Source organism: Artemia sp. Qi Xiang Cuo, chromosome 15 (assembly GCF_049724085.1).
Source record: "Artemia sp. Qi Xiang Cuo chromosome 15, ASM4972408v1, whole genome shotgun sequence".
NCBI classification, from domain to species: Eukaryota; Metazoa; Arthropoda; class Branchiopoda; order Anostraca; family Artemiidae; genus Artemia; species Artemia sp. Qi Xiang Cuo.
In genome coordinates this window covers 41,977,289-41,991,842 of record NC_142808.1, presented here as the reverse complement: position 1 = coordinate 41,991,842, position 14,554 = coordinate 41,977,289, and the positions used below count along the sequence as shown (strand labels likewise).

At 33.9% G+C, this 14,554-nt stretch overlaps 1 protein-coding gene across 1 annotated transcript in view; it reads left to right on the top strand.

Moving 5' to 3' along the window:
• Nucleotides 1–14,554, top strand: part of Tdg (Thymine DNA glycosylase) — a 286,925-nt gene that overhangs the window by 16,372 nt on the left and 255,999 nt on the right. The window contains exons 2-3 of the mRNA XM_089101197.1: nucleotides 3,299–3,354; nucleotides 9,731–9,951. Of these exons, the coding sequence (XP_088957323.1) occupies nucleotides 3,299–3,354; nucleotides 9,731–9,951 (277 nt within the window). The remainder of the gene's footprint in view (nucleotides 1–3,298; nucleotides 3,355–9,730; nucleotides 9,952–14,554) is intronic.

Here is a 14,554-nt window from a genome sequence, read left to right as displayed (position 1 = left end):
TGATACGCTGAATTTGACGGTGTGATTTTCATTAAAAATTTTTCCCTTTTAGGGGATGTTTCTCCCTCTTTAAAAAATCAGGGGAGTTTTCTGAGGCTCGTAGCCTTTGATGAGTAATACTAAACTTAAAAAAATTCATATATTTAGAATCAGCATTACAAGCCCATTCTTTTGATACATTTATTGACATCAAAGTTTCGTCTTTAAAAGTTTCGATTACTATTGAGCCGTATCGCTTGTTTTTTTTTTATGTTTTTTTTTTTTTATTACGAATATATTATTACGCATATGATGGGGTTCTCCCCTTAGTCAATACCACGCTCTTTTCTTTAAAATTTAAAAAAAAATTTTATTAAAAAAACCCTTAAACACAAAGGCCGTTTAATTAGAATAGATAGCTATTTTTAAATAAATAAAAAAAAAATGTAGCGTAAAAAACGAAGTATTGACTTGGGGGAGACCCCCCTCATATACGTAATAATTTCTGTTCATTTTAAGTTCTAATGTTGCTTCTTACTTTCAGTTGAACGTACTTGTTTTTTTTAATTTAATTTCTGATCTTTTTTTAAATAATGCTTGGAAATCCGGCACCCCCTTCATAGAAATTTCCCTTACCCCAAAGAAACATTTTCTACGGAAAGATTCTCCCGAGTAATCCCCTTCTCCCAGCCCCCTCCCCCCCCACCAGAAAAAAATTCTTCCTGAAAATGTCTGTATACTTCCCAATAACCAATACAATATGTAAGCAATAGGCAAAGTTCATAACTTGCAGCCCTTCCCCTGGGAACTGTGGGGGATTAAGTCATCGTAAAAGACATATTTATTAGGTTTTTGACTATGCTAAACACAATGGCTATCTCAAAATTTTAATTGGGTGACTTTGAGAAAAAAAATGAGCGTGGGAGGGGGCCTAGTTGCCCTCCATTTTTTTAGTCACTTAAAAAGGGCACTAGAACTTTTAATTTCCGTTCCAATGAGCCCTCTTACGATATTCTAGGACCACTGGGTTAATACGATTACCCCTGGGAAAAAAAAAACAACAAATAAACACGCACCCGTGATCTTTCTTCTGGCAAAAAATGCAAAATTCCACATTTTTTTAGATAGGAGCTTGAAACCTCTGCAGTAGAGTTATCTGATACGCTGAATATGATGGTGTGAATTTCATTAAGGTTCTATAACTTTTAGGGGGTCTTTCCCCCTTTTTTCGAAAATCAGCCAAATTTTCTCAGGCGCGTAACTTTTGATGGGTGAAATTAAACTTGATGAAACTTATATTTTTGAAATCAGAATTAAAATCTGATTCTTTTGATGTATCTATTGGTACCAAAATTCCGTTTTTTAGAGTTTCGGTTACCATTGAGCCGGGTCGCTCCTTACTTACAGTTCGTTACCACGAACTGTTTGATTTGGGAATTAAGGCTGATGTATTATTAAAAAAAAAAAATTATACTGATACTTGAAGTTTTTTTTTTAATTTAGGGCAGTTCCTGAGTTCACACCACTATGTTTTTTTCTATTTATTATGTCTCTTCTATATCTTATGTTTTTTTTCTATTGCAAAATGGCTTAGCAGATTAAGCAAATATGAAGAACTCATGTGACAGTGGTTCATTCTGTGTAAATTTTGAAACATTAAATTTGGTAGGGAGCTATTTTTTCAAAAATAGCTTGAAAATCAGGGAGCTAGATTTTCAAAGGCTGCATTAAAATATTTCAAAATGACCATTGATTTATCAAGATGCATTGACTTGCGAACATGATCCGATGGAGTTGTAAAAATACAAAATCAACATATTCTGTACTGTAATAAACATTTTTGAAGCTAGAGTAAGTTGAAAGTTCAATTTAACCATGAAATGTTGTTTTGTCCCAAGAACAACATTTCAAACTTATTTGGACCGTCAATAAAAGCAACAAAAAATTGAACCTTCTGTTAATCATTAATGCTTATGTAAGTTATTGTACTCTTACAAGGTGGAAGCACAGACACGTTTAAATGGTGGTCACTTGAAGTTTGATACAATTTTTTAGAATAATTGTCTTTTGGATTTGTAAAGTACAATATACGAAGTATGGGAATTTGTTAAGGAAAGTAATTATTATGAAACACTAAAAGTTCTGAAATTTGTTTAATCACGGCATCAAACAGGAGAATTACCCCTTAGGTTGGTCTGACATATTCGCTTTCAGAAGAGTATGAAAAAATATGGCATTTAAATAAACTTATTCATGTTTTAGACTTAACGTGCCTTAGATAGAACTTATTAAGGTTTCCCCTTCTCTATTTTTATTTCTTAGAGCTTATCCCTCCTCTAAGGGTCATCCTTTTAGGGGCCAGTGGTACAATTTTCAAATATTGTTGAAGTAAGAGCTTGTGAAAGTAAGCTATCATTTTAAATTGATGTATGTTAGAATTGCCACATTACATATCTTGACAGAGGGTAATTCCGCCAGGGAAGTATACATCTTGAACCCCCGTCCCCCCAACAAAAAGATCTGACCTGTGTACATCAATGCCCAATATTTTTTCAGGGGTGTAGTTAGAATTTCTTCATGGGTAGTATTGATATCACTTGGAAGGGGGTGAGATATATATTTGGAAAATGTCTATGGATAGTCAGGATTACTCTGGTTAAAGTGAGAAATTTGGCAAAATAATGGCTTTTAGAATGGCCAGTCTTATACCTACACACAAGAGGATTTCCATAGGAAAACTTGGAACAGGCTCAAAATGAAACTGCACTTTGATGTTTCAGCTGAAAGCAAGACCTGTGTGCACCAGACCAATATTTCTTTCAGGGGGTGCAATATTTTGAAATTCCATTTTGGATGGGGGGGGGTACAATTATTAACTGCTCTTTACATAGTCATAATATTTACACAGTATACAAATAGTACTGTTTTGTAAAGTGCATAATTACGTATAATCCTCCAAACTATGACTCCCCCTTGTCCTTTTTCAAATCCTATTCGAAAATGATAGAACCTGGAATCTGGAAATATTTAACCAGCACTTTTCATTTCAAATAAAATGTATTCCAATATCGCATCTATATCTTGCTGTAAAAGCAGGATTTAAGGTGAATATTTAGCACCCTACAAAATTTGTTAGTTAAGATTTTGTCTTCAAATGTGTTTCATTGAGTTGACAGAAAATTTTTACTAACAATTAATTGCAACTCAGTGTGAAATTCAAAAACTTGAATTTCAAAAATTTGAATTGTGAAATTCAAAGAGTGAACTTTGCTGCTGTTTATCAAGTGTTTTTTTTTTTTATAAATGTTTAATTTTTTAGATCCATCCTTATGTAATGGAAATTCAAGATTTATCAGTCCATGGTGATAATCAATAGTGAGTACTATTATCTTTTTCTTTGTGTAGTTTTTGTAAAAATAGCATTCTTACACACAGAGAGCGATGAAGGAGAATCCTCTCAATGTAAATAGCCCACAGGGATGTAAAGCTTCAGCCCCTCCCTTAGATTACCAAAAGTACTTTAAAAGAGTAAAATCGTTGAGCATTAAAATGTCTCTTTACCGACTAAGGAAACAGCCTTTGTTGAAACTAGCCCCCCTGGAAATACTTTTGCAAGCTGTCCCTCCTCATGGAAGAATATCTGTAGGCTTCCTTGTTGTGTTTCACATGTCTTACACTATCAAATATTGATTGTTTTTAATGAGAAGCAGGTATCCATTATTTATCAGTACTTAATTTAGATTTGTTTATCAATTGCTTCTGGACCACAAACTAGCTGTAAATGTCCACTTCAAAGGTATGTTTTTGATGAAGGAGTAAATAGATAACACCTCAAAATTGAGAGCAAAAATAAGCATTATCAACCATGAATAAGAATAATCCAAAGTATTATAAAAAAAAAATAACATACACAGTGATCTTGAACATTGGACATTTAATGTGATAACTCTGTTACTCTATATGAAAAACTTTGTAATGTTTAGACTGTACTAATCAATCCAGTATGCTCTTTATTCATTTGGATTGTGATTACTTTCTGTTCGATTGCTGTACACGTTTTCTGATTAATTCGATCTGATGAAGTCTATTGGATTTATTTTAATTAGATTTTATTTTATCTTGATTCATTGAACTTAAATATAATGTCATTCTGACCTACTATTTTATTTTTTGAAGGCTCTTCATATAATATCAAAGTAAAATCTATTTTTCCCAAAATATGTTGGAATGCAACATAATCTTGTGACTGCAACATAATTATTAAAAGATCTAAAGCTGAACTATCATACTGTAGCCAGACCAAAGAAAAAAATCTTGAAAAACAACGGGCCAATGGCCAAAGGAAGAAAAAGACGATTATTTTTTAAAATTTAAAATCATTATGGTTTTCACTAGATTTCTTGTTGTTGTTGTTTTTTTTTTTGCATTTTGGGGTTTAGATTCTTTATTTCTTAACGCTGAGAATGCCTTTATATGTACTGGCAAGATACTCATGTGATTGTACTTCTTTGTTTTCCTACTGGCAATATACCCATTTTTCCAAGATTTTCTTGTTTGTTTTTCTTTTAATAATTATTTATCTTTTTTTTGGCCCTGGATATTTTTTTCCCTTATTACAATTTTTCTTTGCTTTTGTTTTATTTTTTTTTGTATGTGTCCACTTATGAATGAAGTGTTCATCATACCATACCTGCTATACACTCAAATAATTTTGTCAAGGTGGGCCCTTTGCCTATGTGCGAACCTTGCCCTGATTTGATATCAAAATTAATTTTGGTGCATAATGGAGGAGGAAGTACCTTACTCGTGCAGGTGACTGGTTTTTAATAACAGTTTACAAAAAACTAGTCTATTTTTACCCTCCTGTTAAATTTAACATAGGCTTTTATATTTCCGCAGACGACGAATCTTTAAGTTGTTTTGTTGAGAATTCAAAGTTGTTCTTAAGCATTCAATAAAAAGGTTAATCTTCTAAGAGTGACACTTATAGGGCGAGAGATATCATAAATGACAGTCGGGAGAGAAATAAATTATGAATAGTACATTAAGAGTTCTTAAGTGTTACGAGTAATTGAAAGCATTTTTCGTATCAATTTTACAATGATTTTAGTTCAGAGATAACGAATTTTTATACTTTTGGATTAGAGTAAACATAAGTTTTTTACTCACAAACTGAATTTGGTTGTTTTATTTAGCGAATTTGTCGCTGTAAAAAAGACCTTAAGAGGGTGTGGGATGTCTGCTCTAAAGTGCTTTAAGTCAGTAATTATGATACCTTGCATTGGATGGAGAGAATATTCTTGGTTACTAATACGGGTTGTCGGTTTTACACTTGCTCCATTGAGCACTGGGAGTTTTCCAAAGTTTCCAATGGCAACCCCCTATAAAGTTGTGCTTATTTTTCGAATATGGGAAAAACCAAAGTATTTTTTGGTACTTTTGTCTTAAAGCCACCAAACTCAAGATCTTGTATCGCGAACATGAGACAATAACGGGTTTTCATTGTCTTTATACCAGACAATATTAGCCTCGGCTCGGTGGGAAACTGACATTGTAGCTATATTTCAATTAAATTTTTAGTTCGCATTTTGGTTAGGTTAGGTTAGTTTAGGTTGCGTATTTAATATAATGTTGTCTGGGTGGCCCCCCTTCCATAATTCGTTGTTGTAGTTTTCATAATTTTGTTGATAAAGTATTATATTTTCATCATATTTTGTTTTATTTCATTAGCATTAACCAAATATTACTTCTCGACAGAACTTGAGTACGATGGCTATAAGACACAAGTACCTTTTTTTTTTAGTAAATGTCTGTCAAAAGTTATAAGCACAACAAGCAGGAATTTAGTATGATACTTCAACAAATTTAAAATTATATCCCAAAATTGGGTTAAGTATTCATTCAGTCTAAAAATGCGGTTAAAAAGTTTTAAATAGTCAGAAATTGTTTTTTGTTTATGAATAAAGAAATCAGGCAGTTTCTAAAAAGTTCTTTTAATAAAAATAATTATTTTCTGTTTTAGGTTATAATTTATCAAAAATTTTATGGGAGTTACCATTTCAAATTTCCTAGTTTCCCCCTATTCCAGTCCTCCTATAGTAGTGCCTCCAATTCTTGACAAATTTATTTTTGTTGGCTCCATCTAAGACTAGTAAGCATAAAAAACAATATGTTCTTGGTCCAGTACTCGTTAGAGTTTTTAGTTGTCATTATCTTATCCTCTGCAGTGGCGGTTCTGGCCTCTTTGGCGCCCGGGGCAAAATCTTGATTAGTGCCCCCCCCCTCCCTCTGTCCCATAAAATTTTCAGGCCTATTTTTACCAAAATTTTAATTTAATAACAAAATCATTTTCATTTTATTAATTAATTAACAGGTACTTGTATGATACCCCCTGCAGCTCAAGAAGTGAAGTTAGGTTAATCTTAATAATGATAAAAATATAATAATTTGGACACAAATTTGGGCTACATTTTGGCACATTTGGGGGGGGGGGTAAAGTACAGCGGGTCAGCATGCAAGCTACAATTATTCTGATATTCTGAAGCAAGAATTGTTTTCTGACTTCACACTGCCCAAATACTTTGCCCCCCCCCCATATGCAAATATATAGCCCAACTTATATGTTTCCCATATATTCTGTCAATTCTCTTTGTCTTTTCTGTCGCTAAGTGGAAAAAAAAAACTAGTGAAAGAAACTGGTTTACAGGGCGTCAATGCACGAACAACTTGAGCTGCAGGGGGTAGGCCTATATCATACAAGGACCAATTAATAATTTGTTTTTAATTTATTGTTTAAATTATTTAGTTATTGTTAATTATGTTAATCACTTATGTAATTGTTTTTTATTTTTTTTATTAATTATTTTTTTTCTATTTTATTAATAAGTTAATAATCTATTAATTATATTTATTTATCAATTGTGCTCTCTACTTTATTTCAATAAAATGAAATTTCAAAAAATTACAGAATGATTATCACTAATAAATAAATAAAATTTCAAATAGGGTTCAAATCCTTTTAATAGACAGTGATTTTCACAAAAGAATCCTAGATATTTCGGTCACATATGCAGTGACCATCATCAGTAGTAAAACTGAGCGTAGTAAAACTACGTGATGATTATCACCGATAGTTTATTTAATTGAAATTTTGCGCTCCTAAAGTTTCTGCGCCCGGGGCAAGTACCCCCTGTGTTCCTCTCCTAAAATTATCTCTGATCCTCTAAGTGCTTTTGAAAAATCAATTTAGTTTGTTTTAAGTACCAAGGACAGTGACAATGAAATCTGGTTTTTTGAATTTGTTAAGTGGAAACTTAAAACCATACATATTTTAGAAAACGAGGCAAAATCAGGAATATAATTTGCAATGAAAGAGACCTCCATATGCAGTTATGCTATTTTTATTAGGAGCTGGCGGCAAGTCTGGCAAAAAAGTGGTTGAAATTGCACACAAAATAAGCTGAATCCAGATGGCACCAGACAGCTAATGAATTTCTTTCTTTGAAGGTGAAGTTGTGTCTTTGGGATCAAACATATTTCTTGTCTTAGAATTTCTACAGATGAAATATATTGTCAAATTGTAATAATTAGTTCTGCTTATTTATTTGAAAGTTTTAACGTGGCAATACCGACGAAAATGTGAAAATGCCATAAAAACTTCATAAATTTTTGAAACAACCAAAAGAAAAATCTTAGATATTCTTTATTTTCAGGAATGAATAGAATTAATGTTTGTCTAGGGGGGCAATATTTTATTTTGATTTCCTTGGTGCTTTAATGGCGAGGGAGCTGGAACGGTTGGAAATTTTTCACTGCCCAAAGCAGCTCTCCAGCACCTCATCAAAATGCCTTCAATTCCAAGATTGCCCAATATGATTGCATTGACTATGTAACAAAATGAAAGCATTTTATTTATCTCTATACTTTCTATTTTTTTTACAGATATTTTGCCCCCCCCCCTCCCCCTCTAACATAGAGACCCTTCCCGTAACATTTTTGGTACTTTCACTTTTTTAAATTTGCTAAAATATTACTTTTGGTCTCTGAAACGACGATGTAAAGCACTTTGTTTCTTCAATTTATCTACGTCTATGTGAAAAAGCAATCGCATGTAGCAAGACAAGGACACATTATGCAAAGACTTTGAAATCAACTTCGAAGGAGATTTCCAAGATGTGACCAAAAAATTAAAATGGTATTAACTATAAATGCAATAAATTTTAATTTTGAAAACATACAATTTGAACTGTAGCAAAAGAATACGTAAAAGAAGAGAATTACCTTTTTTTATTGAATATCGACATTTACTTGAATTAGGGGTATACCTTTACACGCCCGCCCAGCATTGAGCAGAATCAGCCAAAAGCCAACACAAAATCCATGGAATAACTGAGGGCTAGCAAGTTCGGAATTAATTAGTGGAGATGATGAATGAAAATATTGCACCCAAGACAATCTTCAAGATTATTTGTAAGATCATAAATCGTCTGTATACAAGATAATTTTCGACAGGGGTGCATGTCTCTCCTAGATATTTTGCATCTTTAGATTTTGAATACTGCTTATTTTCGCAATTAAAAATAATTTTTTAATAATTTCATTGAAGGAGATTGGTAGGCAACAAAATTGTCCTGAAACCTCCTAATTTTGGAAACTAGATTTTTCTGAATTGGCAACCCCCTGATCGTCCATAAAATACGTTTTTAAAACGCCAAACTCCAGGTATATTGAAAAAACGTTTAAATAGTCGTATGTTATCAGTCAGAACTCATTAGTAAGATACCATAAGCCTATGTAGATTCAAGTACTTGGAATGAAATATGCATTTCATTGTCGTAGTTAAAGGTCGCATACGATATTTTTTACACTTCCGAGGTATGTCAAAAAGCCAGTACTTGGCTGTTCTCAAAGGGAAGATGAGCAGGGTAATGTAGATCAGGAGGATTAAAGTAGGATTAGGCATACATCGTCCTGCTGATCCTCCCTCTGAGAACAGCTTAGAAGACGGTTTCGATCTTAGAAGTGTAAAAACATCACATGCAACCTTTTGGGATGATAGTGACGAATTATTTCTTATGCGTTACGTAGCCTTAGAAAGAATAACTGGCAATTGTTTAAACAGATCTTAAGCTGTTTCTCCGGCTAGCTCTCCTCTGTTTAAAGTTGTCAAGTTGATTTACAACCTGAAAAATAATAATAATTGAAAAGGCTCGTAGTTGAAGTGGTGCTCTGATTAAAATAAAGTTACCGCTCGAAAATTTTGTGTCAAAAGAGCTTTCACAGTTTTAAAGCTTATTTCAGGTGTTGATAACCATATAAGGATGCATAATCAAGGCATGATTTGATATTACAAAAATGAATTATCTCTATTGTTTGGGGGGGGGGGTAATGGTGGATTCAGAATGATTTATATACAATTTTTTATATATAATATGTAAATTTACGGAAACAATCTGCTCTAAGTTTCGATGCCTCAGCTCATGGCGCTGACAGCAATGGAAGATACGCTCGCGGAGGTTGCGGTCCTTTTCTCTGGAATCTAAAGCATTATGTGGTTCTATAATTTCTTAGGTTTCCAATGTAATTTATATATTTTAGTCGTTTTCCAATCCCCCCCCATTCCTTAAAGACACTCCTGGATTCATACTTGTTCAGTAGAAATAGTTATCAAAATATACGCCAAATATCTCTTAAGTAATAGATCGTTGAAAATGAACAGAAACGATTGTTTATTGATTAAATTATTTTCTAGCTTGAAAGCTGAACCGAAATTGGAAAGCACTGACTATCCTCCAACAAACACATATCATAATCAGTTACCTCAGAATCTGTCATTGGGTGGTAGGCTACCCAGCCTCCCCCCAAATCACTATAATCAAGATTCTATAGAGCAAAGGCATTATGGATTAAATGGTACACGGCTAGACGATGGAAGATATGATCCAAGACTGCATAATCCAAGAGATGGCTCAGGTATTTTTGTTGTGGTTATGAAGCTAAGTTGTGATAGAAAGCGATAAATTTTGTCAAGTGACGTCGCTGTATGAATTCCAGCTGATTTGTCTGATTGAAGGCGAAGCGCTCTAATGTTTTCCTAGAATATTTATTGGAAAGAAAAGCCTTTTGAAGACCTATCTAAGACAGAATATCAATAGCACAGTTTTAAAGACGCGCTTGCAAAATCTTTCCGGCCATGCTACTACCACATCGCGTTATTTTTCAGCTTTTAAAATGTATCATCCCAAGAATTTTTTAGAAATACATCAAGCGTGATAACCTCGTTTCCCTCATGATATATATTAACAATATTTTTTTCACATTTCGTTTGATTTTTTTTACCCATGACTCTTCTATACATATCATGTTTCAGATGTAAATAATGCGTTGAACTTTCCGCAGTTTTAGAGAAAAATAGAAAAATGTGCCCATAGTTAGAGGGTTTGTTTGAGGTCCTGTATACGGCCTTGTTTCAGCACCAAGTCGCTTGAAGCCAGCGCAGCTCCGAGTGCTCCTTTTACGTCTCGATCTATTCAAAGCTTCAGCTAATTTCTAGGTTATTTCAGCTAGGTTTTGGCCAATTTTTTTTTACATTTCCATATATCCAAAGCTTCACTCTTTTCACTCCTTCGCCATATACACAGGGAGATATATAGACAGGGGCGTATTCAGGATTTTTGTTCGGGGTGGGTTTTACAAAAAAAAATTCTATAGACTTATTCTAAAAACCGACCCTGGAAACCGTAAGTCTGTCCCTTGCGGACGTAGGCGCTCCCACTAGGCATACTGTTGGGGCTCTTTAAGCTTCTTCTTTTTCTGCTTCATATTTTTCTGTGAAAAAATCTATTTACATATAATTTTGTTATGTTTATTCGAGTTGGACAAAAATTTAGAGGGGAGAGAGGAGGTACAACCGGGTACCCTTATGGATATATGTCTAATGCTCAAGTGTAAGGTTGGTTTATCTTTATTTAAAAAAACTAAATTAATTGGACTGAAAGTAAGGAGCAACATTAAGATTTAAAGTGAAAAAAAATTATTCCGTATATGAGGAGGTTGCTCCTTCCTCAATACCTTGCTCTTTACACTAAAAGTTTTTTAAGAACAAAAAATTTTATTCTAATTAAACGGCCCTTGTGTTTCAGGAGTCATAAGAATTTGGACAAAAATTCAAACTTTAGCGTAAAGAGCGAAGTACTGAGGAGGGGAAACCTCCCTCATATACGGAAAATGTTTTATTTGTTTTAATTTTTAATATCACTCAGTACTTTAGTTGAAAAAATTTGACCACTCCCTCGGAAAATTCCCCCTGGACAATTCTACCCTTGCTACAACCCCCCCCCCCCCCGGTAAATTTCTTGCGAATGATTTTGCCTGAAATATTCTCCTTGGCATACATTCTAAAAAACTCTTTTTTCCTGGGGGATTTCCAGAAAATCCTCCCACCCCCTGTGAAAATTCCTCCAGAAAATTCCAATCTCGCAGAAAATTCCCCAGAACATCCCCACATGTAAAATTGAATCGGCAAAGACAAATTAAGACAAATATAAGAGATTTCGCATAGGAATTTTGGCAAATTTCCTCAGTGTAAAATTTCCCCTGGAAACTTCCCTCCCCACGGACAACTCTCATCATGGGAAATTCCGTCAAGCAGAAAGTCTCCTCCCCTAATAAAAACACACTTCCGTATACTTCCGAATAACAATTACTGCACGTAAACAATGGGCAAATTTCGTAACTTACAGACCTTTCCCCAGGGAGTCATGTTACCCCCAAAGGCATAGTTATTGAACCTCTCATCTATGTTCAATAAAATGTGTATCTCACAATGAAATCGGGCGAATTTTGGGAAAAAAGGCATGGGAGTTAGTTGCCCTCTAATCTTTTTGGTTCTTTTCGGCTGTCCCCTCCTTAACGCCTTGCTCTTTATGCTAAAGTTAGACTCTTTCTCACAATTCTATTTTTTAAAACAATATAAAAGCTTAGCGTAAAGAGCGAGGCGTTGAGGAGGGGGCCGCCCCTTTCATATACTGAATAATTTCTGTTCGTTTTAAGTTTTGATGTCGTTCCTTACTTTCAGTTAAAAAACTTGTTGTTTTTTTTATCTTGTTACAGAGACCCTATCACACTAGTGGGTATGTGTTGAAACACAATCCCATAGGAGTTGACATAATTAACCATATCATAATTAATAAATCATAATTTGTTGATAAACATAATAAATCTTAATTTTATTGCTGCTTTAAGAGAGAAACGAGGCAGAATGTTAGGAATTCAGTTCTAGTCTATATCAGCTAATTTAATGCTCTAATTAGGCTATTATCGCCATACTAATGATCAGTTCTTTATATTGTTTTTTTTTTTTAGTTTGAAGTGATTGGTTTTTCTTTCTTGATGACAATTTGGAAACTTTGAAACATAATCTTACAGTCAAAGTCTAATTTCTAAGTTTCCTAAGTTGAATACAAACCTTACTTAATTTTGACTTGAGGGCACAAAATTCGTAACTAAAAATCATTTGATGTTGTGGAAAACCGTGTAAGGCGCTTAATGCTATACAAGACCTCAGTCAACAATGTAAAAGCACCGTGACGATGTTATTTTGAATGAAGTGCAGGCATATCTTCCCTGAATTTTAACTAGTTCTTGGGCTCAGCGAAAAGGTTTAAAGGCAGTTTTGGCGACGGGAACTGGTGCTGGTTCTAGAAAAGTCCGCATCAGCAGGGGAAAAAGAATTTGGCTAGCGCCATCTTCTTCTAGAACCAGCTCCAGTCCCCCAACGTCACTACAAAATGACGTGTAGTGACGTCACTACAACGTCACTTGCAAAATATAGTAAATATTTGTCGAAAAATATAGCTGTTTTACAAGTCGTCTGTAACAAATGTTTCATCTGAAGCTTCAGTTTGTATTTCCATAGTATATAACACTAGTTCTTGGGCTCAGCGAAAAGGTTTAAAGGCAGTTTTGGTGATGGGAACTGGTGCTGGTTCTAGAAAAGTCCGCATCAGCAGGGGAAAAAGAATTTGGCTAGTGCCATCTTGGTTTTATGAACTAAATTTATTTTCCATTGGAAGAAAAAAAATACTATTGTAAAACCAATGTTTCCGAACACTTAAGCAGTCTTTTCAATACACAATACCCTATTAAAAATTTTGCTTTATTAGATTGCTAAAGGTTATCCTTATTGTTATTAAAAAAATATATTGTAACTTTAAAAGTTATAATTTTTATTGTTGCTTTCCTTGCGAAAAAAAGGTGAGAATTGTGACAGTGCTTTTCAGAGTTTTGACGTCACTTCATCTTGAGATGACATCAGAGTATTGACGTCAGAGTCATCTTATTTTGGCGCTAAAATTCAATAACACTTGGTCGACCCGTCGCAACGTGCTATTTTTCCTTCCTAAGTTCTACTTTGCTAGATAAAGGAAGGGGGATACTTTCCTAGCCGAAGAAGGCAATAGTAATGATAGAAATATTTATAATAGTAATAGAAATATTTACCCTGAGGTAAATAGAGGGTTTTTGGAGTGATCGCAATGTTTTTTTTGCTATTTTTTTATTTGTTATTTTAGTTCTATCGTGGCCGGAGCGCCCTATGATGGAAAGGCACCTTAAAAAATCCTACTCGAAGTTTTTTTTTCATATTGGTAATTAGTTTAGAATACTCCAAATTATTTATGATTATTTGTTAGCTGCTTAAAATTCAGGATTAGATGAAAGGGTAAAACTTTTTCTTTTTAGGTGTTTGTGAAGGGTAGGTGGTCCATGAATAAAGTTAATGGTTCTCTATTTTAGTGATGTTGGCATCACTGAGAGGGGAGGAGACAAATGAAGAAAATTTTAAGTTTCCACGAAAAGTTTGAAAAACCTTTGTGTTTATTGAAATAGAACCAGTTTCTTTTAGTCACTTTACCTGTTTCCATTTTCTTTCGTTGATTTCAACGGAACAGTGTTTTCCCATTTTGATGCATATGTCATGTGCTGCATGCAGTTGGGTAGAGTTGGGTAACCGATTGCGGTATAGGGTCTTTACCGTTTTTGTGATAGCAATCGTCTTCGTAGAACACGACTTTTCACTCAAATAGAAATGAGACAAACGGTTTTCGTTTTGCAGTTTGAATTTGCTTTTAAGTCAAAATATAAGGCACTAAATAATAATTATAACCAAAATCTACGCCGTCTTTAATTTGAAACTGTGTATCTGTCTTTTTCTTCAAAATCCTCTTTTTCGCTCTTATATGCTTATTTGTTTCGAAAATCCAAAGTTTGTGTTGAACACATAAGCGGATTTACTCTAGTTTTCCAAATAACAACCAAAAACTGTTATTTCTCCTAAATTTTGCTATTTTTAACAAAATAGGTTGTTTAAGATAGTAGAAATGTGCTACTTGTGATAACATCGAACCAAGACGAGTAGAGCTAGACATTTTTTTCAACTGCTAAAACTCCAAATAGCTCCTGTGAAATAGAAACTAGTCTTCAGAAGCTTTTAAGAAAAGATTGTCTAACACAAGAATTTCTACTGGGGGTGGAGGAGAGGGGAAACTTCGGATAAAAGCCATTGGTGAACATCAGA